This window comes from Mustela nivalis (genome assembly GCF_964662115.1).
Source record: "Mustela nivalis genome assembly, chromosome: 2".
Classification (NCBI taxonomy): domain Eukaryota; kingdom Metazoa; phylum Chordata; class Mammalia; order Carnivora; family Mustelidae; genus Mustela; species Mustela nivalis.
This window is the reverse complement of record NC_139021.1, coordinates 129,921,390-129,946,376: the sequence shown is the minus strand read 5'-3', so window position 1 is coordinate 129,946,376 and position 24,987 is coordinate 129,921,390. Positions and strand designations below refer to the sequence as shown.

The window sequence follows — 24,987 nt, the reverse complement described above, 5'->3', positions numbered from 1 at the left end:
CAGCGCCTGGCTTCATTGATCTGCTCGTTTTTATTATTTTTTAGTTTCTATATCATATATTTCTGCCCTAATCTTTATTATTTCCTTCCTTCTTCTTTTTGGTTTTGGTTTTGGTTTGTTCTTTTCTAGTTCCTTTAGGTGTAAGGTTAGGTTGATGGAAATTTTTTGTATTTCTTGAGGTGGGTCTGTATTGCTATTAACCTCCCTCTTAGAATGCTTTTGCTTCATCCTGAAGATTTTGGACCATTGTATTTTCATTTTCATTTGTTCCTATGAACTTTTAAATTTCTTCTTTGATTTCCTGGTTGACCCATTTGTTGTTTAGTAGTATGTTATTTAACCTCTATGTATTTGTGGTCTTTCCAGAATTTTTCTTATGGTTGAGTTCTGGTTTCATAGCATTGTGGCCAGAAAAGATGCATGGTATCATTTGGATATTTTTGCATTGGTTGAGACTTGGTGATATGTGATATGTGATCCATTCTGGACAGTGTTCTATGTGAAATTGAGAAGAATGTGTATTCTGCTGTTTTAGGATGGAATAGTCTGAATGTATGTTAAATCCATCTGACCCAGCATGTCATGTTTCCTTGTTGATTTTCTGTTTGGATGATCTGTCCGTTGATGTAAAGTGCCCTACTATTTTTATATTAATATCGATTATTTCCTTTACAGTTGTTATTGTTTTATATATTTGAATGCTCCCATGTTGGGTGCATAATTTTTACAATTGCTATATCTTCTTGTTTGATTGTCCTCTTTATTATTACATAGTGTCCTTTCTTCTTTGTCTCTTGTTATGGTCTTTGTTTTAAAGTCTCTTTTGTCTGATATAAATATTAGTACCTTGGATTTCTTTTGACATCCATTTGCATGGTAAATGTTTCTCCATCCCCTCATTTAAATGGTTGAACAACTTTTTATATGCTTATAGGCTTTTTGCATATTTTTCCTTGAATGAGAAATTATTTTAAATTACCACCCAACTTCAGTATCTATTGATTCCTTGCTTTGAGAGATAAGGAAAGAAGAGTATTTGAACTTTCCCATCTTTTTTGATGTGTGATTTTGCTAGTCTGTCCATCATGTTCCCAAAATATGCTCTCAGTTCATATATATTGAATGCTTTTGTTACTTTTATCTTTGTAATGTTTTATTTTTTTCTCCCATTTGTTTCTTGAGTTCTTTTATCTTGTTTTTCCTTCCCTTACAGTGTTTTATCTCTTTTTTAAATCTTGTAACTTTTCTTTCAGTTCTTTTTTTCAAAAGAGAGAACGTACTGTTTATATATATGTGTGTGTATTTGAGTCCACATATATTTCTTTTATTAAAAAAATGGGTCTGAATTGAGAAAGTAGTCATGGGAATGGAGAGGACATGGACAATGCGAGAGGAGTTGAGGGGATATAAGCAATATTAATTTTCCACTAATCTGATATGAGGAAAGAGGCAGAGTGAAAGAAAATATTCTAGGATGATGTTCATTCATGCTGCTGGGTTGGGTGCCCATTTGTATGGTGAAGTCATTAATCTAAATGAGAACTGAAGATGGTGGCAACAGATTTTGGGGAAAAAATCACGAGTTCAGTTTTAAAATGCCTGTGAGATGGCCCGGTGGTCAATGGATTTGCGAATTCTGAAGCTCAGGTGAGAGATCTAGACTGTAGAATCTGAGTTCCTAAGTTGAACTGAAACTCTAGGATGAGATTACTCAGAGAAAACAATGTGAGCAATGAATGGGATGTAAGGGGTTGGACCTTAGGGTAAGACCCTTCCTTAACAGGAGATGGTAGATAAACTGGAACCAGCAACACGTATTGGAAAAGAATGCTGGAAGGGTAGAAGGTGGTGTTTTGGAGCCAGAGGAGAAAGACTTCTATGTCTTTTTTTTTTTTTTTAAGATTTTTATTTTATTTATTTGACAGAGAGAAATCACAAGTACACTGAGAGGCAGGCAGAGAGAGAGAGAGAGAGAGAGAGAGAAAAGGAAGCAGGCTCCCTGCTGAGCAGAGAGCCCGAAGTGGGACTCGATCCCAGGACCCTGAGATCATGACCTGAGCCGAAGGCAGCGGCTTAACCCACTGAGCCACCCAGGCGCCCCAAGACTTCTATGTCTTATAGAGAGAATACTGAACATTTGGGAGAAATAGTTAAATAGGGTTAATAGATATATGGGCAGAGTTCCTGGAGAAAAAATTTAAAAGTGGTGGTAAAATAGTGAGCTTGGATGGTTAAGTTCAGAGATTCTGGCATAGACTTTTAAAAACTCTGTTAAAGGAATTTGGAAAAATGGAAATGAGGCAGGGAAGGAGCTCAAGTTTTTAAAACAGTTATATACTGTTGGTTTTTCCTAGTGTATAAGTAGATACATAGAAAAATGAATATAGTGTTTTCAAAGACTTTGGTCTCATTTTCTTTATTCTGATAAGCAGGCTTTTATTTATTTACAGCTAGTAAGAGAACAAAGAAGAAAAGGGGGATTTTTAGCTTCAAATTGTGGTTGACAAGAATTTTACTTTTTTCGCCATTTTCTTTTTGTTCTCTGCCTTTCAAAAGTAACATACCTTAGGAGAATTCATATATATTTGAGCTGTCTTAAAATATGGAGTAGAACTGACCCACAGGCCCACTGGACTTAACAGCAACAAAAGTCACTGTCACTTTCAAGGTGTCTATGAAGGGCATGTTACTTCTGCCCTGCTTACTTAAACTTGATGGCTTCTAGCTAAAGGTTATTCTTGTTCTGGGTGATTCAATGAAAGCTTCTCTGAGGTCTCACATATTAGATTATCTTCTTAGATTTCAATTGGACTAATTTAGTTCTTTGGCTTTTTAAATAATATGTAGGTAACCTTCATGCTGCGCTTATATGAGATGGGCTTTCATAGTGTTTCAGTTCTGTTATAATTTTTATATGGTACAAAATGTCCTTAAGTTGAAAGGCATTGCTGTATAGAATAACCATGGGGCATTTCTGTCCTTTCTCCTTAGCTGCAATTTTAAAAAGTGTGCCATTGTGAAATATAGGGTGAGCTTTTAGTGTGAATTGGCATTTTATAAAATAATATGAAAGGTGTGTTAACAGGAGAGGGGTAATGAGGTCTTCATGTAAAATTTTTATATTCAATGTTACTTTTCAGTTAAATCAGAAATTGAATTATAACTTTTTCTTTTTTTATTTTGGAGGGACATTAAACTCAACTAGCCATTCATGGTAAAAAGAACATAGTATACGACTTAAATATAGGTAGAATATTCTTTTTCTTTGTTTTACTTCATATTAGTTAAGACAGTCTTGGTTTTTTTAAAAACCATTTTTGCATCCCTCATCTATGTTGTATGTGCAGGGAAGTTTTATTTTTGTTGCTATGGCTAGAGTAAGCAATTGTTTCAATTTAACTTAATTTCACTTAGGTGTTCTCATAAAGAATCCACAAAACTCATAATTTTGGGGGACAAGCACTCAATTTGATCATTTTTCAAAGAGTGTCAATAAGATTACTATCCAGAGGTTTATTAAAGAGAACTTCAGATGCTTAAAGTTTGAATTACAACATGCTTAAAGATACTTTCTTTTTATTACAAAATATAAATTGTTTTGTTCTGTTGAAACCCAGAGTTCTTGGAAGCTAAGGAAATAAAAAGTGCAGACTCTTGAGGATCCCAAATGTAGTACATTTAAGAATTGTAGATCTAACCCTGGAGCATACCTTTTATGCACCACTCTGGAATTGATTTCAAAGAGCTCAAGATCCTTTATGAAGCTGATGTGCCTTAGGATTTTTTCCTAGGGTATTTAGGCATGTCGCTTTTCTAATTAATGTACATGTAGGAAATATGCCTTAGAATTTGAAGTTAAGCAATCCAATAAATAGAGGCACCAGAAGGAAGCTTTATTTTAAACTCTTTTATTGTGGGAACAAAGAGTGAAAGCATTCTTGAATAATAATTAAAGCTGTATAGGTTAAAGAAACATGTTTATTCTAAATGTAGACAAGTAGACTTTGCTATCCTAGTGAAAAGAGGATAACATAATATCAACTAATATTTGTTGAGCCCTTGCTAGGTGTCAGAGATACTGGCTAAATTATGGCTTTCATATGAATTTTCCTTCATCTTCAAGATCCTTTTGAGGAGGCTACTCTCATTATTCTCATTTTATAGACAGGGAAACTGATATTTAGGGAGACTCAGTAACTTGTCTAAAGTTACCAATGAGCAGGGAACAGAACCTAGATTCTTACCTAGGCAGTCTAGCTTCAAAGCCAAGATCCAATAGTGAGGACATGCAGGAGAATTTAAGAAATTTAAGAAATCTTGTAGCAGGAGCACCTGGGTGGCTCAGTTGGTTGAGCATCTGACTCTTGACGTCAGGTCTTCATCTCAGGGTTGTGAGTTTGAGCCCTGCATTGGGTTCCATGCTGAACATGAAGCCTACCTAAAAAACAAAACCATCTCATAGCAGACAGGGGAGGGTAGCAGGATGTCTCACAATGGTTGCTACATGTAACCCTGCTGAGAGGCTAAGTAAGGCTGAAACCTAGCCCTCCTGCTGGACAAACTGTGGGCCTTCCTGCTAACACCTGCAGGGCCATGTCTACCCAGAGGGTGGCACCTTTTCCTAATTCATTTGCTGAGAAGGGGATATTTTTCTAATTTACCGAAAGGCAAATCTTAATTCTGTATTCCCTTTCTGGGTATCACTGGATGTATTTATCTTCATTCCCAACAATCCTTTGACTCTGACCTGCCTCTTCCTAGTCAGCTTGTTCCCTTGATGGTCATGTTCTATCCACCTTTGTGTTGACAAGTCTAAAATTCATAATTTCATCCCTGATTTCTCTCCCAAATTTTGCTCTTGTATGTTTAACTGCCTGCTTAACATCTCCACTTGGATGTGTAACATGCCTCTCAATTTATCATATCTCAAACTGGACTCTTCATTTTCCTGGTCTTCCTGCAGCCGTGCCCACCACACTTAAATGGCAACTTCAATCTTCCAGTTGCTGCAGACTGGAAAACCCAGGCTTGAATTCTCTTTTTCCTATGTCTAGTCTATAGGGAATTCCTGTGGTCTCAACTGACAAAATATATCTATAATCTATCACTTCTGTCCACTTCCACTGGCACCATGCAGGTCTAAGTTATTGCAGGAGCCTCCCAGTGGTGTCTCTGCTTCTGCTTTTGCCCTTCATACTTCATTTTATTGGTCAGGATGATCTTTCCAAAATATAAACCAGATCAGTTTTCTCTAGTGCTCAAACCCCTGCTCTGTTTTTCATGTGGTTCGACATGCTCTATAGCCACCCACCTTCAACTCCATTACCTTTCTGATCTCTCTTACTATGCTCTTTGTAGCTCATTCTACCCCACTTACACTGGCCTCCTTGCTGTTCTGCTAATACGCCAACATTCTCCTGCCTCAGGTTTTTGCTGTTATCTCTGCTGGAGTGCTCTGCTTCCAGGTGTCTGCTTGGCTAATTTCCTCACCATTTCACATCTCCTCAGATGTCCTCAGTGAAGCTAATCTTGATCTTATTTAATGCTTCAGTTTTCTCCCACTGTCTCTACAAATGAATCCTGCTTACTCTGTTCTACTTTTTCTTCTTTTTTCCCCCATAGTATGTCATTTTCTAATGTGCTAACAATTTTCTTCTTACTATATTTATTGTTTATGGTCTCCCCCGACCCTCTGACTGGTGTGAAGTAGAAACTCAATAAATGTAAGTTGAGTGAATGAATAAATGAATAAATGAATAATGATGCTCTGTACTCTAGGGGTGCCTAGCAGCACCATTGCTGTTATTGCTGATGAAGAGGCTAGGTAGAAGAGCTTATACTTATTATTGAGCTCCATAGAAATGTATGGAAAGTATTTGTAAAGTGTAGGAAGATTATCTGAAAAGAAAGAAACCAAGTTATTTCTTCATCATATGGAGGCAATTAGGCAATTGGCAATATTAGGCAATTGCTTGATTTTACTGACTTTCTGACAAATCTGAGATCCTTTTGTTTATTAAGTGAGTAGAGATGTGTGTACTTCTTTCTTGGTGGGCCAAATAAGCCAGAAATGATGAAATTGGAACCATGGGGGTGAGATAAGGGTCAGGAGGGAGGTGGGCTTGGAAAACAGGTGTGTATAGAAATTGTAGTGGAAATTTTTTTTATTATAGTTGCCCTCTTTCCGTTTTATTTTACTCTAGCCAAAATAGTTGCATAAAATCAACTCTGATAATATTGTGCAGCAAATCTCCTGTGTACCCCTTCCTTTTCTTCATTTAAACTTGTATATGTATATATATATATACATATTTTTCTACTTTTATTAACATTATATATATATACACACACATATATGTGTGTATATATATTATTTTTATATATGTATATGTATGTGTGTATACACATATGTACATATATATCCATATGTATTCTTTTTTTTTTGTCACTTACATTTGGTTCCAGTTCTTCACATGATTCCTAAGTACATTCTGCTAACCCTTCTGAAAGGGGGGCATGCTGATAAGGGAAAATGAAGCTTACAGAGTTGCTATCCACTCAAGATAAATCTTTTTCAAGATTCTTTTTACTTATTTGAGAGACAGCAAGAGGGAGAGCATGAGCATGGGGAGGGGCAGAGGGAGAGAGAGAAGTAGGCTCTCTGCTGAGCAGGGATCCTGACAGGGGGCTTCATCCCAGAACCTGGGTTCACGAACTGAACCAAAGGCAGATGCTTAACTGACTGAACCACCCAGGTGCCCCTCAAGATAAATTTCAAATGAATGCTCTTTTTTATGACACTATTTCAGGAGTAGAATCCTACTCCTGAAATAGGAAAATAGAAAACTATTTTTCCTGATGTTTTAGGAGTATAGAGTTTTAGATAAGATTAATATTTGTGATGATGGTTGCAACTGGCACCTTCCTTATAAAAAATTTCTCCTTTGTATTTAATTAAATAGAGTTTCTCTAAATGAGATCTCATGAAGTCCAAAGATACTTTTGGTAGGAGACTTGTTGACATATTCAAAGCAATTTAAACTTGAGGAAAAGAAACCCATTTGCAGATAAAACTGTCAAAGTTGTGTGTGTGTGTGTTAGTGTATGACAATGATTAGGGCATAGCAAAGCCATATGAATAGATACTATGTGTTGTAGTCATCCTGAGAAAATCACATGGGAAAAGGTCAATAATTAATAAATAATGATAAATATAGATACCTAAAGAGATACAAATGAAATACAATGTCATAGATAGCAATAAATTCTGAATGTTTCTATTGTGTTTTTTGAATATTTAAGATTTTATTTATTTTCTTATGAATGTAATGTTGAATGTTAACAAATAATGTTAATAAAAGTAGAAAAATATGCATATGGTGAATGTATACTCTTGCATGGAAACCCATAAATTTAAGAAAAGAGTAATAGAACATTTGGATGAGGGGAAAAAAGAGAGGAAAAGAAAAGTGGTATTGTTGCAGAAGCTTATTATGTGAAGAGCTTTCCTGCTACAGATTAAAAAAATGTTACAGTAACATAGTGAGATGATACATTTTGAAAATTTCAAGAAATCTTTTCTTAAAAGTGGAATAATAATGATTTTTTTTACCCTACCTCAGGGTTAAATGCATCTTAGAAAATTGGGGAAACAATGAAAGAAGCAAATTCGATTAATAAGAACTTGTTGATATGAAATGCTAGAAAGTTTGGGCAGGCCTGTTTTTAACAATTGTAGTGAGCAGGGTGAGGGTATAAAGGGAGGCCTGCATACCACACCTATATATGTAAAAGTTACAAATCAAGATAACAAGCTGCTACAGTAGGTTCTATCTTCCTATCTTTGTACCTTGAGAAAACTCCTTCGAAATGACCTGGAAGATAAGATTTGGATTTAAAATTCTTAGGATTTCTTGAAGATTCTTGTTAGAATGAGTTGATGGATGGGGATCTCACTCCTGTCCCTGATATGTGGTCTGCCCCTTCTCTGTCCACTTTTGGCTCTGTTTTGCATTTGAGAGGCCTTAAGCACATACAAGTGGACAGTCCAGCTTACACATAGAAACTCCAACAAACTCATAAATTTTGGGGGGAAGCTGTCTCCTGGCCAGCTCTCAAGTATAAGGATGGGCATATTTAGTCACTTATTTTTGGTAGGATGGATTCTAGGAACAGGCTGGCAGGGCTGTGGAAATAGGTTTGGGCTGTTAGACCAGAGAGGTGGGATACTGGATACCCTGAGCATGTCAGGAAGGGTAGGTGTGGGTTCTGGGAGGGCACATTACCTTGGTTCCATGGAGTCTTCCAAAATATGAGGATCTGGGGTGGGGCAGCTCTTGTCCAAGTCTATGGGCAGTACTGGTTTGGGAAAAAGTGTTTTATTGTAGAGGTGACAATTGTAAATAAACATTGTGATACACAGTCAAACAGGTGTCCTTGATGTTAAGAGAAGCGAATTTCAGAAATTTTAGATTAATTGTAAGTATGGTTTTAAGGGACTGTATATGGTCAAAGAGAAATTTGATGAATTAAAAATCAAGAAAGAAGAGAGATAGCTGAGCCTTGGCTTTACTACATTTTATTTCACAAGAATCTGGGGTAGTACTTCACAAATAATCATTTAACAATAATATCAGTGGCCCCAAATCTTAGTGTTTCTGTGTAGGGAGCACAAATTTGAAAAGAATATGGATCAAAGGTGGGAAAAAAGACATTTTACTTAAGGCAAATAAAAGAGAATGTCTGGAACTAGGAAAAATAATGTGGGAAAGGCTAAAGCAGTTCTCATTTTCTAGGATTGGAAGGGATGCTGAAGGAAAGAAAAAGGGAGTTCCAAAGTTATAGACTGAGAGAAAGAGAAATAAAAAGCGTAAAGAAGGAATATGTCCTGTGCATGAGTCAGATAATGTAAGATTAGCAGCTGCCAGGTAACACACATAAGCTGTAATATGGTGAGGTCATGTGGGCAAGCTGGAACAAACACTGATACCAGGGAATTGAATTAAGTGGAAGAGGCAGGTCTGTTAGAATTTATATTAAAATACAGATACTTTTATGCTGGTATTATCTATGCTATTTCTGGAACTGTATGAGAAAATGACCATAGCAGTTGCCTGTGGGAGAGAAATTAGGTGGCTGGAGGACAGGGATGGGAGAGAGACTTATTTTTAACCATATATGTTGCTGAACCTTGTATTACTAAATAAAATTTTTAAGTAATTAAAAAAGAATTAAAACCTTAAACGATGAAAATAAAGGAAATATCTTAGACTCTTTAAATTGGTTGAATTATGTATCTTCTGAAAAAGTATGTCCCTTAATTCTGCAATGATCTGCAAATGTGACCACAGAAGCTGGGAATCACTAAGAAATAACAGACTGCTTCAGGGGAAGGAGCAAGATGGTGGAGGAGTAGGAGACCTAAATTTCATCTGGTCCCAGGAATTCATTTAGATAGTTATTAAACCATTCTGAACACCTTCAAACTCAACAGGAGATTGAAGAAAAGAATAGCAGCAATTCTAGGAACAGAAAAGCGATCACTTTCTGGAAGGTAGGATGTGCGGAGAAGTGAATCTGAGGTGATATATGGGAAGATAGGCCGTGGGGAGGGGCAGGCAGCCTCCATCAGCTGGGTACCAGCAAGTGGTAGAGAAGCGAGCATGAAATTGGAACTTTCAGCAGTCTGCTCTGCAGAAGGATGTCACTCCAGTGGCTAAGTGGGGAGTGGGACAGTTTGGTCTCAGGACCCTCAGTGTCACAGAAAGACTGGGGGTGCCTGAGTGTGGCAGAGCTCCCAGGTTTTGGAGTGGGGAAGCTGGCTGCAAAGATGGAGCTAAGGAGGGGGCTCTCAGTTCGGAGTTGTCATAAATGGTGGTCGCAGAATAGTTGGACCGCTGCCCCTCAAGCAGGGACCCCACAAGTGACAGATATGGGGAGACCCTCCCCCCCTTCATCCTCTGAGAGGAGTGGCAGGGGAGCGTGCTGCAGGAATCCGCTGAGTTTGGACACTCCAAACGTGGCTCTGTGCCAGAGATAGAAACGCTCAGCCACCGGCTGGGTGAGCACGGAGTGCAGCTGGAGACCAGGGAGATAGGCATGATTGATTGCTTTTTTCTGAGGGCTCGCTGAAGATAGGGGCCCCAAGTACTCGGCTCCTCTGGGTTGGAGATTGGGAGACCACCATTTTCATTCTCATTCTCCAAAGCTGTACGGAAAGCTCTCAGGGAACAAAAACTACCAAAAGCAAACCCGAGCAGATTGCTTAGCCTGGCGGTGCAATTCCATGTCCGGCAAAGACATTTGAGAATCATAGCAACAGGCCCCTCCCCACAGAAGATCAGCAAGAATATCCAGCCAAGACCAAGTTTATTGATCAAGGAGAACTGCAAAACTTCAGTGCTAAGGAAATACAGCACATAGAATTCATGGCTCCCCGCCCCCACCCCAGGATTCTTTAGTCTTTCAAAGTTAAAATTTTAAAGTTTTCTTTTTCTTTTTATGTTTTTTCTTTTTCCTATTTTAACCAAGATCTTCTCAATACCTTTTAAAAATCTTTTTTATTTTCATCTTTACCATCATAGTCTATCCCTTCATTCTATTTAAACTTATTATATATATATATATTTTTTTTTTCTGTCTTTAAAATTTTGGGATACAATTTCTCCCAACAGACCAAAATATACTCTAAATCTAGTGTATGACTTTATCCTAGTCTCCTCCCTGATCACATTCTCTCTCTCTTTAAAAAAAAATTTTTTTTAACCAACTTCTTATCATTTCATTTTTTAAAATCCTTTTTAAGATTCATCTTTATAGTCATATTCCATCCCTTCATCATATTTACCCTTATTTTTGTGTATATATATAGGTTTTTCTTTCCTTAAAATTTTGGGAAGTGGTTTCTTCTAACAGACAAAAATACAACCAAAATCAGGTGTGCAGCTCTGTTCTATTTACCAACCTGATCATTTATTTATATTCTTTTTTATTCTTTTTCTTTTCCTCCTGGTTTTGGGTCTCTTCTGATTTGTTTAGTGTATATTTTTCTGGAGTCATTGATACCTTTTAGCATTTTGTTCTTTCATTCATCTATTCTTCTCTGGACAAAATGACAAAGCAGAAAACTCACCTAAGAAAAAAAAAGAACAAGAGGCAGTAATGATGGCTAGGGACCTAATCAATACAGACATTAGTAAGATATTGGAACTAGAGTTCAGAATGATGATTATAAAGATACTAGTTGGGCTTCAAAGAAGCATAGGAGATCTGGAGAATTCCTTTCTGGAGAAATAAAAGAACTAAAATATAACCAATTTGAAATAAAAAAAGCTGTTAATGAGGTACAATAAAAAATGGAGGCTCTTACTGCTAGGATAAATGAGGCAGAAGAGAGAATTAGTGATATAGAAGACCAAATGATGGAGAATAAAGAAGCTGAGAAAAAGAGAGATAAACAACTACTGATCACGAGGGGAGAATTTGAGAGATAAGTGATGAAACACTTATCACTTGTGTTAAGATGAACACAAGTTCATCTTAAGATGAAACAATATTAGAATAATTGGGATTTTAGAAGATGAAAGAGAGGAGCAGAAGATATATTAGAGCAAATTATAGTAGAGAATTTCCCTAATTTGGGGACAGAAACAGGCATCAAAAATCCAGGAGGCACAGAGAACCCCCCCCAAATCAATAAAATAGGTCAACACCCCGTCAACTAATAGTAAAACTTAAAAGTCTTGGTGACAAATAGAAAACTTTGAAAGCAGCTCAGGACAAGAGGTCTGTAACCTACAACAGTAGAAATATTAGATTGGCAGCAGATTTATCTACAGAGACCTGGCAGGCCATAAAGGACTGGTAGGATATATTCAGAGCACTAAATGAGAAAAATATGCATCCAAGAATATTTTATCTAGTAGGCGTTACTGAAAATAGAACAAACTGGGACAAACAAACACTAAAAGAATTTGCAAACACCAATCCAGCCCTGCAGGAAATATTGAACGGAGTCCTTTAAGCAAAGAGAGAACCTAAAAGTAATAGAACAGAAAGGAACAGAGACAACATATAGTAACAGTCACCTTACAGGCAATATAATGGCACTAAATTCGTATCTATCAATAGTTACCCTAGGTATTTACCCCAAAGATACAGATGTCATGAAAAGAAGGGCCATCTGTACCCCAATGTTTATAGCAGCAATGGCCACGGTCGCCAAACTATGGAAAGAACCAAGATGCCCTTCAACGGACGAATGGATAAGGAAGATGTGGTCCATATACACTATGGAGTATTATGCCTCCATCAGAAAGGATGAATACCCAACTTTTGTAGCAACATGGACGGGACTGGAAGAGATTATGTTGAGTGAAATAAGTCAAGCAGAGAGAGTCAACTATCATATGGTTTCACTTATTTGTTGAGCATAACAAATATCATGGAGGACAAGGGGTGTTAGAGAGGAGAAGGGAGTTGGGGTAAATTGGAAGGGGAGGTGAATCATGAGAGACTATGGACTCTGAAAAACAGTCTAAGGGGTCTGAAGTGGCGGGGGGGTGGGAGGTTAGGGTACCAGGTGGTGGGTATTAGAGAGGGCACGTATTGCATGGAGCACTGGGTGTGGTGAAAAAATAATGAATACTGTTTTTCTGAAAATAAATAAGTTAATTTTATTAAAAAAAATAGTTACCCTTAATGTAAATGGGCTAAATGCCCCAATAAAAAGACGCAGGGTTGGGGCGCCTGGGTGGCTCAGTGGATTAAGCCGCTGCCTTCGGCTCAGGTCATGATCTCAGGGTCCTGGGATCGGGTCCCGCATCGAGCTCTCTGCTCGGCAGGGAGCTTGCTTCCCTCTCTCTCTCTCTCTGGCTGCCTCTCTGTCTACTTGTGATTTCTCTCTGTCAAATAAATAAATCTTAAAAAAAAAAAAAAAAGACGCAGGGTATCAGAGTGGATAAAAAAAAAACCTATCAATATGTTGTATGCAAGAGACTCATTTTAGACCCAAAGACCTCTCCAGATTTAAAGTGAGGGGGTGGAAAACAATTTACCATGCTAATGAACACCAACAGAAAGCTGGGGTGGTAATCCTTATATTAGACAAATTAGATTTTAAGCCAAAGACTGTAATATGAGATAAGAAAGAACACTATATCATACTTAAAAGGTCTGTCCAACAAGAAGATCTAACAATTTTAAATATCTATGCCCCTAACATGGAAGCAGCCAATTATAGAAACCAATTAATAACAAAATCAAAGAAACACAGCAACCATAATACAATAATAGTAGGGGACTTTAACACCCCCCTCACTGGAATGGACAGATCATCTAAGCAAAAGATCTATAAGGAAATAAAGGCTTTATTTTATTTTAATTTTTTTTTGAATTTACTTGACAGAGATCACAAGTAGGCAGAGAGGCAGGCAGAGACAGAGAGGGGGGAAGCAGGCTCCCCACTGAGCATAGAGCTCCATTCAGGGCTCGATCCCAGGACCCTGGGATCATGACCTGAGCCAAAGGCAGAGGCTTTAACCCACTCAGCCACCCAGGTGCCCCAGGAAATAAAAGCTTTAAATGACACACTAGACCAGATGGACATCACACAGATACATTCAAAACATTCCATCCCAAATTAACAGAATACACATTATTCTCTAGTGCATGTGGAACATTCTCCAGAATAGATCACATCCTGGGTTGGGTCACAAATCAGGTCTCAACTAGTACCAAAAGATTGGGATCACTCCCTGCGTATTTTCGGGCTGCTGTGCTTTGAAACTAGGACTCAATCTCAAGAGGAAAGTTGGAAAAAACTGAAATACATGGAGGCCTAAAGAGCATCCTACTAAAGAATGAATGGGTCAACCAGGAAATTAAGAATTGAAAAAATTTATGGAAACAAATGAAAATAAAAACACAACTGTTCAAAATCATTGGTATTCAGCAAAGGTGGTCCTAAGAGGAAAGTATATAGCAGAACAAGCCTTTCTCAAGAAATAAGAAAGGTCTCAAATACACAACCTAACCCTACACCTAAAGGACCTGGAGTAAGAAGAACAAAGAAAGCCTAACCCCAGAAGGAGGAGAGAAATAATAAAGATGAGAACAGAAATCAATGAAATAGAAGCCAGAACAGTGGGACAGATCAGTGAAACTAGGAGCTGGTTCTTTGAAAGAATTAATAAGATTGATAAATCCCTGGCCAGAGTTATCAAAAAGAAAAGAGAAAGGACCCAAATAAATAAAATCATGAATGAAAGAGGAGAGATTACAACCAACACCACAGGTATACAATTATAAGAACATACTATGAGCAACTATACACCAACAAGTTAAGCAATCTGGAAGAAATGGATGCATTCCTAGAGATGTATAAACTACCAAAACTGGACGAGAAAGAAATAGAGAACCTAAAAAGGCCCATAACCAGTAAGGAAATTGAAACATAAATCAAAATTCTCAGAACAAACAAGAGCCCAGGGCCAGATGGCTTCCCAGGGGGAATTTTGCCAAACATCTAAAGAAGAATTAATAACTATTCTCCTGAAACTGTTCTAATAGAAATGGAAGGAAAACTTCCAAACTCATTTTATGAGGCCAGCATTACCTTGATTCCCAAACCAAAGACCTCAACAAAAAGGAGAATTACAGACCAATATCCTTGATGAACATGGATGCAAAAATTTTCACCAAAATACTAGCCGATAGGATCCAATAGTACATTATAAGGATTATTCACCAAAGTCAAGAGGAATTTATTCATGGGTTTCAAGCGTGGTTCAATATCTGCAAATTGATCAATGGGATAGACTACATTAATAAAAGAAAGAACAAGAGCCATATGATATTCCCAGTAGGTGTTGAAAAAGCATTTGACAATGTACAGCATCCTTTCTTAATCAAAACTCTTCACAGTGTAGGGATAAAGGGTACATACCTCAATATTATCAAAGCCATCTATGAGAAACCTACAGCGAATATCATTCTCAATGGGGAAAAACTGAGAGCTTTTCCCCTAAGGTCAGGAACACGGCAGGGATGTTTTCTATCACCATTGCTATTCAACATAGTACTAGAAGTCCTAGCCTCAGCAATCAAATAACAAAAAGAAATAAAAAGCACCTGAATTGGCAAAGAATATATCAAATTGTCACTCTTTGCAGATGATATGATACTTTATGTAGAAAATCCGAAAGACTCCACTCCAAAACAGCTAGAACCCATACATGAATTCAGTAAAGTGTCAGGATATAACACCAATGCATAGAAATCAGTTGCATTTCTATACACCAACAGCAAGACAGAAGAAAGAGAAATTAAGGAGCTGATCCCATTTATAATTGTACCTCAAATCATAAGATACCTAGGAATAAATCTAACCAAAGAGACAATCTGTACTCAGAAAACTATAGAATACTCATGAAAGAAATTGAGCAGGACACAAAGAAATGGAAAAATGTTCCATCCTCTTGGATTGGAAGAATAAATATTATGAAAACGCCTATGCCACCTAGAGCAATCTATACTCATTTAATGCAATGCCTATCAAAATACCATCGACTTTTTCTGAAAAGATGGAACAAATAATCCTAAAATTTATATGGAATCAGAAAAGACCCCAAATAGCCAGAGGAATGTTGAAAAAGAAAACCAAAGCTGGCAGCATCACAATTCCAGACTTCAGGCTCTATTACAAAGCTCCAAGCATCAAGACAGTATGGTGCTGGCACAAAAACAGACACATAGGTCAATGGAACAGAATAGAGAGCCCAGAAATGGACCATCAACTCTATGGTCAACTAATTTTCGACAAAGGCGGAAAGCATGTCTAATGGAAAAAAGAAAGTCTCTTCAACAAATGGTGTTGGGAAAATTGGACAGCCACATGCAGAAGAATGAAACTGGACCATTTCCTTATACCACACACAAAAATAGACTCAAAATGGATGAAAGACCTCAGTGTGAGACAGGAAGCCATCAAAATCCTTGTGGAGAACACAGGCAGCAACCTCTTTGACTTCAGCTACAGCGTCTTCCTAGAAACATTGCCAAAGGCAAGGGAAGCAAGCGCAAAAATGAACTATTGTGACATCATCAAGATCAAAAGCTTTTGCACAGTAAAGGGAACAGTCAACAAAATCAAAAGTCAATCCACAGATTGGAAAAGATATTTGCCAATGACATATCAGGTAATGGGCTAGTATCCAAAAATTTATAAAGAACTTATCAAACTCAATACCCAGAGAACAAATAATCCAGTCAAGAAATGGGCAGATGCCATGAATAGACATTTATGCAAAGAAGACATCCACATGGCCAACAGACACATGAAAAAGTGCTTAATATCATTCAGCATCAGGGAAATACAAATCAAAACCACAGTGTGATACCACCTCACACCAGTCAGAATGGCTAACAAGTAAGAAAACGACAAGTGTTAGCCAGGATGTGGAGAATAGGAAACATTCTTACACTGGGAATACAAGCTGGTGCAGCTACTGTGGAAAACAGTATGGATGTTCCTCAAAATGTTGAAAATAGAGTTACCCTTGGACCCTGCAACTGCACTATTGGGTATGTACCCTAAAGATACAGATGTATCTGAAGGGGCACATGCACCTGAATGTTTTATAGCAGCAATGTCCATAGTAGACAAGATGGAAAGAGCCTAGATGTCCATCAACAGACAAATGGGTAAAGAAGAAGTGGTATATATACACAATGGAATATTATGCAGCTATCAAAAACTGAAATCTGGCCATTTGCAATGATGTGAATGGAACTGGAGGGTATTATGCAAAATAAGTCAATCAGGGAAAGACAATTATCATATGATCTCACTGATGTGAGGAATTTGAGAAACAAGAGAGAGGATCATACAGGAAGGGAAGAAAAAATGACACAAAACAAAACCAGAGAAGGAGACTCTTAATCTCAGGAAACAAATTGAGGGTTGCTGGAGTAGAGGGGTGTGGGAGGGATGGGGTGGCTGGGTGATGGACATTGGGGAGGGTATGTCCTATGATGAGCACTGTGAATTGTGTAAGACTGATGAATCACAGACCTGTAACACTGAAACAAATAATACATTATTTCTTAATTGAAAAAAAGAAATAACAGACCTGTCAGAAAGCAGAAGAAGGGCAAATACTCTGATTTTCAAAAGAGATAAAAAGGTGCCCTCTAAAATTATACTGGACATCTAGGTACTAAACTATCGGAAAACTGAAGATTTAAAATGTAAGTAAATGGCAGTAATTACGAGCATTTGGCATGGATTCTCCAGGAGTGAGTTATGTCAAACTAGATTTTTTAAAGTTGGATTCTAAAGTAAGAAGGAAAGGGTGTCTTTATTTCAGTAACACATTAAAAAAATCCTAACTTATTTTTGATAAGATGAAAAAGTAGATTATTTCACAGAAGTGATTAATAACTGGATGAAAAAGTCATATCTACAGTGTTTATTATTTGATCATCAGGTATCTGAAAAGAGATTTCTAGTGGTATCAAAATCAGTTTTCAAGTCTGGCTCTCATTGTTTGGTGATTTAACTGGAGACTATAGACTTCATACTGAATGATTAATGGGTGAATAGAAAACTAGGAGGAGGTGTTAACATGTTGCATTCTCTAATACTAATTTTTGACTAGGTCTAGATTCTCTAGAATGAAATGTTAGGAGAAAAAAAATTAAGTTCTGCATTTAGGGGCAAAGAAATACTAATCATCCAAATATATGATGGGGAGATTGCAGTAATCCTTTAAAAAAGAATTGGACAATTTAGTTCAGAAGTGAGTAGAGAGAGATTAATTAGGTAAATCTGATGACGCTGACATTGAATTTAATAATCTAAAAGGAGAATAAACTGTTACCTTACAGACTGTTACAAAGTTTATTATTTTTTTTTAAACTAAGGATTTCATATTAGGGACTTTTCTGTAGGAACCATATTATAGATGATTAGGTTTCTTTCTTTCTTCTTTTTTTTAAAAGATTTTATTTATTTATTTGACAGACAGAGATCACAAGTAGGCAGAGAGGCAGGCAGAGAGAGAGAGAAGAGGAAGCAGGTTCCCCGCTGAGCAGAGAGCCCAATACAGGGCTCGATCCCAGGACCCTGGGATCATGACCTGAGCCGAAGGCAGAGGTTTTAACCCACTGAGCCACCCAGGCGCCCCTAGATGATTAGGTTTCTAAGCCATCCCATAAGAATATGTCAACTTATGTAGAAGAATTATAGCTTTACTAAGAGGTGTCTGACTTCACAACTTGGGAATTTTAATAGGGAGAAGTAGATGGAAAAGTTTTCTCTCCAATGTTTGTGAGGGAGTGGCTACCCTAAGGCAAATTTTGGAAATGGGTGAAATTTTCCACTGACCTCTGTGTGCACCTCTCTGATCAAACATTCTTCTACTGCCAGGATATGACTAGAATACAATGTGGTTTGTGCTATGATAGTGACATATATGGGTGTCATATGGAGAGTTATGGGCTAGTTCATATGAATGTATGATTGAATATGTGTAACCCATGACCTCTGAGTTAGCTGCATTTAAAAATGAAATGCTTGTTAAATAAAATGAATTTAACATTGATATGAATTCAGTTGCAAGCAGGGAATATAATGGAATAAAGGAACTTCAGGTATTGTGGATAAGGTTATATGGGGAGAAGGGAATGACCCACATGGGTGCATTTGCTCCGGCTTAAGGACTCTTCCTGGAGACATCTATTACTTCTGTCAGGTGTTTGTTTTCTTCCCTTTGGATCTGAAAACTGGGATTTTACTCTAGTGTTTTTGTCTTCAAGCCTGACCTTTTTCACTTTATAAAATAGTCTCAATTGAAGAGAAGTAAAAAATGTGGCAGATTTCTAGTCAGCATAAGGAAGAACTTTATAAAAGTAACCCCAGGGGTGCCTGGGTGGCTCAGTCAGTTAAGCATCTGCTTTAGGCTCAGATCATGATCCCAGGGTCTTGGGATGGAGCTCCACTCCAGGCTCCCTGCTTGATGGAGGTCTGCTTGTCCTTTTTCCTCTGCCCCCACCTTCCTCTCCTACGTGCTGTCTTCCCTTTTTGTGCTCTTTCCCTAGCCATTGTGCACTCCCTCTCTTTCTCTCAAATCATCATCATCATCATCATCTCAGAATCTAATGGTATAGTGAGTATCTCATCATTTCTATTCATCCAAATCCGATACATTGTTGAAATGAAGGATGTTATAGGAGTTATTCTTGAATTGTTTGAGAGCCTCCCTAACTCATTAGATTTTATGGATTATAAAATGCAAATATCCTGGATTTTAGTACCCACAACCTAGTAGGATTTTTATTTTGGATTCACATAGTGGTATTGCTCAAAGAATTTGGCAACAATTTGTTAGACTTTGACCTTGTTTTAACTTATTTTGCAAAATTCTGCAGTTTTCTGCCTATTACAGCCATGATCTCCAATCAATCAAGATTACTGAACAGGACAGATCCAAAAGATCCAAAAGATTTTTATAAGAAACAGCATTTATTCAAAGAAGAATGATTAAATGTAGCCAAGGTTCTTCAAGGACTTGCTGGTATATTATTTTATAATTTTGCAATGAAAAAAATGAACTTCTCAACAACTTTCTTTACTTAATGTGTATTAAAGACATTATCACAGATTTAAAAGATACTTTGGCTGAATTAGGTTTTTCTTTTATCTCTTTGTTGAAAGGCATTCTTCTAGTGGGATTATATATGATGTGGATAATTTTTATTCTTAATTTCTTATTTTTCTTGTGGGAAAATTTTTTATTTTCCTTGCCTCCAATTTCTGGTGCCCAATGTAGCTTTGAAAATCTGTTGTGAATGGATTTCTGTGAAAGGACATTTTTTTTTTCCAGCATAACAGAATTCATTGTTTTTGCACCACACCCAGTGCTCCATGCAATATGTGCCCTCTCTAATACCCACCACCTGGCTCCCCCAACCTCCCATCCCCACCCCTTCAAACCCCTCAGATGGTTTTTCAGAGTCCATAGTCTCTCTTGGTTCACCTCCCCTTCCAACTTCCCTCAACTCCCTTCTACTCTCCATCTCCCTATGTCCTCCATGCTATTTGTTATGGTCCTCAAATAAATGAAACCATATGATACTTGACTCTCTCTGCTTGACTCATTTCACTCAGCATAATCTCTTCCAGTCCCGTCCATGTTGCTACAAAAGTTGGGTATTCATCCTTTCTGATGGAGGCATAATACTCCATAGTGTATATGGACCACATCTTCCTTATCCATTCGTCCGTGGAAGGGCATCTTGGTTCTTTCCACAGTTTGGCGACTGTGGCACTGCTGGGTATTTACCCGAAAGATACAGATGTAGTGAAAAGAAAGGACATGTTTTTTAAAGGCTGTGAAAGTTCACTTAGATCTTACTTCAGTTCACAATAGTGTTCTCTACTTTTTGTAGATAAAAAAGAACAAAGCAAAGTTAGTAATCTTGACTTGAATTATATGTAGGATGGTTCCCGTCATGAGAGAGGTAACAAATGAACTCCTTTGTGAGTACTCATTTACTAGAAGCCTATGGTTATGGAGACTGAAGGACACACTTTATTGTACTTTATATTGGCTCCAGGCTATGCAGAAGGGTCATCATGGGAATATCCCATTTTTTAATTTATATTTGCTACTGTTAGAGGGAATCATAGTGGGGGTGGAATGACTGGAAAAGACGAAAACCAAAACCAGAATCAAGCTAAACCAAAACAAAACATTTCAGTCCTGGAAATGTATTTGAGAGAAACCATTTGGCAATAGTGGTGGAACCTTTCTTAAAACATCATCTGTATTTCAGATGAATAGCTGAGAAAGAGATCACGTTTCTACTTTTAGAAAAGAAATAAAATCAGTGAAAAGGGAAGAAAAACAAGGTAGTATATGCCTACATCATATGGCTTTGTATCTTTATTGTGTATATTTTTTCAAAGAGTATATTGAGAGAGAGAGAGAGAGAGAGAGAGAGAGAGAGAAAGAACACAAGCAGGCAGAGGTGGAGAGAGAAGCAGGCTCCCCACCAAGCAAGGAGCCCTATTTGGGACTCAATCTCAGGACCCTGGGACCATGCCATGATCCAAAGGCAGTGGCCCAGCCGACTGAGCCACCCAGGCACAGGTGTCCCTATATATATTTTTTTTAAACTCATGATTTTTAAAATTAAGTTCTTAATTTTAATTCCAGTATAGTTAACATACAGTGTTATATTAGTTTCAGGTGTGCAATACAGTGATTCAAGAATTCTATACATTGCGTAGTGCTCATCACATTAAGTGTACTCTTAATCCCCTTCACCTGTTTCACCCATCCTCCCGCCCATCTTCCTTCTGATATGCTTTATTTTAAATGAGTACCCTTAGTTAAAGTTATTATTATTTTTTCAATGGGAACATTTTTTACTGGAAGCATATTTCAGAATGCTTCTTATATTTTTATATCATAGAATTACAGTAATTTATTTATACTTTCATTTGAAAAAAATTCAAGCAATATTTTTTCACTTGATATAATTTGAATAATATCTTTTTTTCCAAAGCAAAAATGTGTTTTGAAAAGGAAGGGAATTGTAGGCACTTTGAGTGGCGTGTGGTAGAGTTAAGGATAGGCTGAAAACAGGACAACACAGTAGTCTGAAAGGGGGCATAGAGGCCCTGAACAGGCTGTTTGGTTGGGTGTAGAAATGTGCTACATTTCAGAAGGTATACTCTGTCTCTTAATTGAACAGTGTTGGTGGGTTTTATATAAAATTCTCAACATTTATAGTACAGTTGACCCTTGAACAACACAAGGATTCAGGGCACTGACACTCCCTCTCCCTTAAAAATTGGCTTATAACTTTTATAGTATTTCCCTCTGTTTAAAAAAAAAATTATTGGGTCACTTGGGTTGCTCAGTCAGTTAAGCATCCAACTCTTGATTTCAGCTCAGGTCATGATCTCAGGGTCATGAGATAGAGCTCCACATTTGGTACTGCACTGGGCATGGAGCCTGCTTAAGATTTCTCTCTCCCTCGGAGCTCCCCCACACCTCCCTCTCTCAAAACACAAAAGCAAATAATAAAATATAAATAAATAAAAATTATGTTGTTAATCTAAGAATTATAGTTCATCAACATATAAGAGTTAATTTTAGTTACAGTATGGTTTTAAGTGTATGTCTTTCTCCGCATGTGCATCAGGTGTACAGTGTGCAAAGGCCTTGGTAAAGCACTGATCTTTTTACTTAAACATACACATGAAGATCTTGATTATCTTTGGAATATGTACAGTAACACGCTTATGGATCTAGGGAAGGATTTGCTAGGGTAGTAGAGGTTGATGACCAAAGAGATTCAGATTTTATGGAACTAGGCCAGTGGGCGTTGACAAAGTCTGGGAGGGGAATGGGAAAAGACCCTCAGGGGAATCAGTTGGGAGGGAGCATGGGCCCTACTCTGAGACTCTGATATCCCTTGGAGTTGGAGGCAGGCGTATAGAAAAAAGAACAATTCTATATCCTAGAATCACTGGGATGGAAAGGAGTATTGAAGGGATTGATTCTGGATAAGAGAAACATTATGAAAATATGTACTCATTCTTTCCTTCCTCCCTTCCCTTTTCCCACATATGTACTTGTGATAAAGTTTAATTTATAAATTAGGCACAGTAAGAGGTTAATAATAATAATAACTAATGAAACAATTATAACAATTACTATAATAAAAGTTTTGTGATATGGTCTCTCTCTCTCTTCTTCAAAATATCTTATTGTACTCAGTCTTCATTTTGTGTGATGGTAAACTGCTTATCAGTTGAGATGAAGTGAGGTGAATGACCTAGGCATTGTGATGTAGCCTTAGGCATCTATTTATTTTCTGATGATATGTCAGAAGGAGAATCATCTGGTTCTAGAGTGGATCATGATTATAGGTAACTGAAGCCACAAAATGCAAAACTCTAGGTAAGGGGGTACTACTGTAATACTTCCTAATTATTTTTGTTTTAGTTTCCATGGGTGCCATGGGAAATATCTGGATATTTTTTGGGGGTGGAATCTTATGTTCTCTTGCCTACAAATACATAAGAAAATGGGTAAAATCTAAGTGGGAAGGTTTTTGCCTTGATAGTAACACATGTTTCTGTGGACTATAAATTTATTTTTTTTTTAACAGACTAAGTTACATATAGGTGATACATGTTCCTTATTGCTGATCTCTGTGGGCCTTTGATAAATACTTAATTGTGAATAAGTTAATACAAATTTAAGTAATAAGTTTAAGTAATAAATTTAAGTAATAAGTTAATACAAATTAATACAAATGGAGATTTGGGTAATAGTTTTTATGGCCAACTTGTTAATTTGAATATGTAATAATAAATATGCCACATGTGGTCATTTGAGATATTTGTGTATTCTTATGCAAAAATATCACTGGTTTTAAAATTAATGTTAATGCAATAAAGATGACTTGTCATTTTTTCTTTTTTTGTCTTGCCCAAATATCAATCCCTTCTCTCCTTTTATAATAACTATGCCAATTTAGTTTATTTTCTGTATAGGAAAGTAAATTGTCCCCTAATTTCTTTTTCAATCAAAACTCTCAAACAGTCCCCCAAACAAACAGAGATGTATAGCATCTTCCAAAGTCCTACTTGCCTCCTCATCTGAGTCATTATTAACAAGAACAAGCAAAATATGAATGGTGGCTGTCTCAGTGCTATGATTTCTTGGAAGTTAGAGGACTTGCATGCCATAAGATATGTTGCATCAACTTGGCCATTCATTTATACTTAAAAATCCTGAACAAATGCAAACCCACCCTGGGTTATTATTTTAGTCATGAACATACCAACATAGATTAATTTGTTAGAGGATTTAAGTCCAGACTGCATGACCAGAGAACAGATAGGGAAGGAATTGTTTATTTCTCTGTTAGTGGATTTGTCACCCTGATGTTCTGAGGGCTACAGCCAATATCAGGAGGAGGTGCTGCATACAGATCTCATGCACTCTATGATTTTCATTAGTGCTTCCCTTTAGAAGGTATTTTTCTTTACTAATAAATATCTTTTCATTTTTGTGCACAGGCAGCATGTCAGCTGAAACACCAGTCACACTGAATATTGATCCTCAGGATCTGCAGGTCCAAACATTTACTGTAGAGAAGCTACTGGAGCCACTCATAATCCAGGTATGAAGACCATGGAAATAACAATATGTAAATTCAGAAGAACTAAAAAATGGGAAAAGTAGATCATGAACCAAGGAAAGATTTGATATTTGTAGAGGGAATATGGCATCTAAAATTGCTTTTAAAAAATACCGTTAAAATACAAAAAATATATATTTAGTAATAGTAATGCATTTTGGAAAGTCCCTCCTATTCTCTTTTGAAAGCAATAGCTGTGGGGTGCCTGGGTGGCTCAGTCAGTTCAGTGTCCCATTCTTGATTTTGGCTTAGGTCGTAATCATGGGGTTGTGAGATTGAATCCTGTGGGGGTGTGAGCTCAGCATGGAGTCTTCTTGTCTCTCTCCCTATCCCTGCTTATGTGCACACACTCTCTCTCAAATAAATAAAATCTTAAAAAAGTAAAAGCAACAGCCATAAAAATATGTACATATGGCTTTCAAAGTAACTTTATATAAAATCTCTTATTTTATAGTCATGAAAACTGAGGCAGGCAGCATGGTTAAAACCACCCTTATTATATAGATGAGGGGATTGAGCCTAGAGAATTTCTGTGACTTGTCCCAAGGCACATGGGGCTCATTTGTCAAATAGGAAACTATTTTTAAAATAACAAAATGTGTGAGAAAAGCAGCTATTTAAGAAATTGTATGATAAAGTCTTTCATAAAGTCAGTAATTCTTTCACAATATACATCATGATTCGTAGGCTTATTGTATAAGTCCAGATTTTATTTATTGGAGTTCTTAAAGCAGAGCATGAAAAAACTTATACTATACTGTAGAT

At 37.1% G+C, this 24,987-nt stretch overlaps 1 protein-coding gene across 3 annotated transcripts in view; it reads left to right on the top strand.

Moving 5' to 3' along the window:
* CTNNA3 (catenin alpha 3) overlaps positions 1–24,987 on the top strand; it is a 1,840,263-nt gene that overhangs the window by 29,903 nt on the left and 1,785,373 nt on the right. For all 3 annotated transcript variants that reach the window (XM_082714750.1, XM_082714748.1, XM_082714749.1), the window contains exon 2: positions 24,101–24,204. In XM_082714750.1, the coding sequence (XP_082570876.1) occupies positions 24,106–24,204 (99 nt within the window). In that variant the 5' untranslated portion in view covers positions 24,101–24,105. The remainder of the gene's footprint in view (positions 1–24,100; positions 24,205–24,987) is intronic.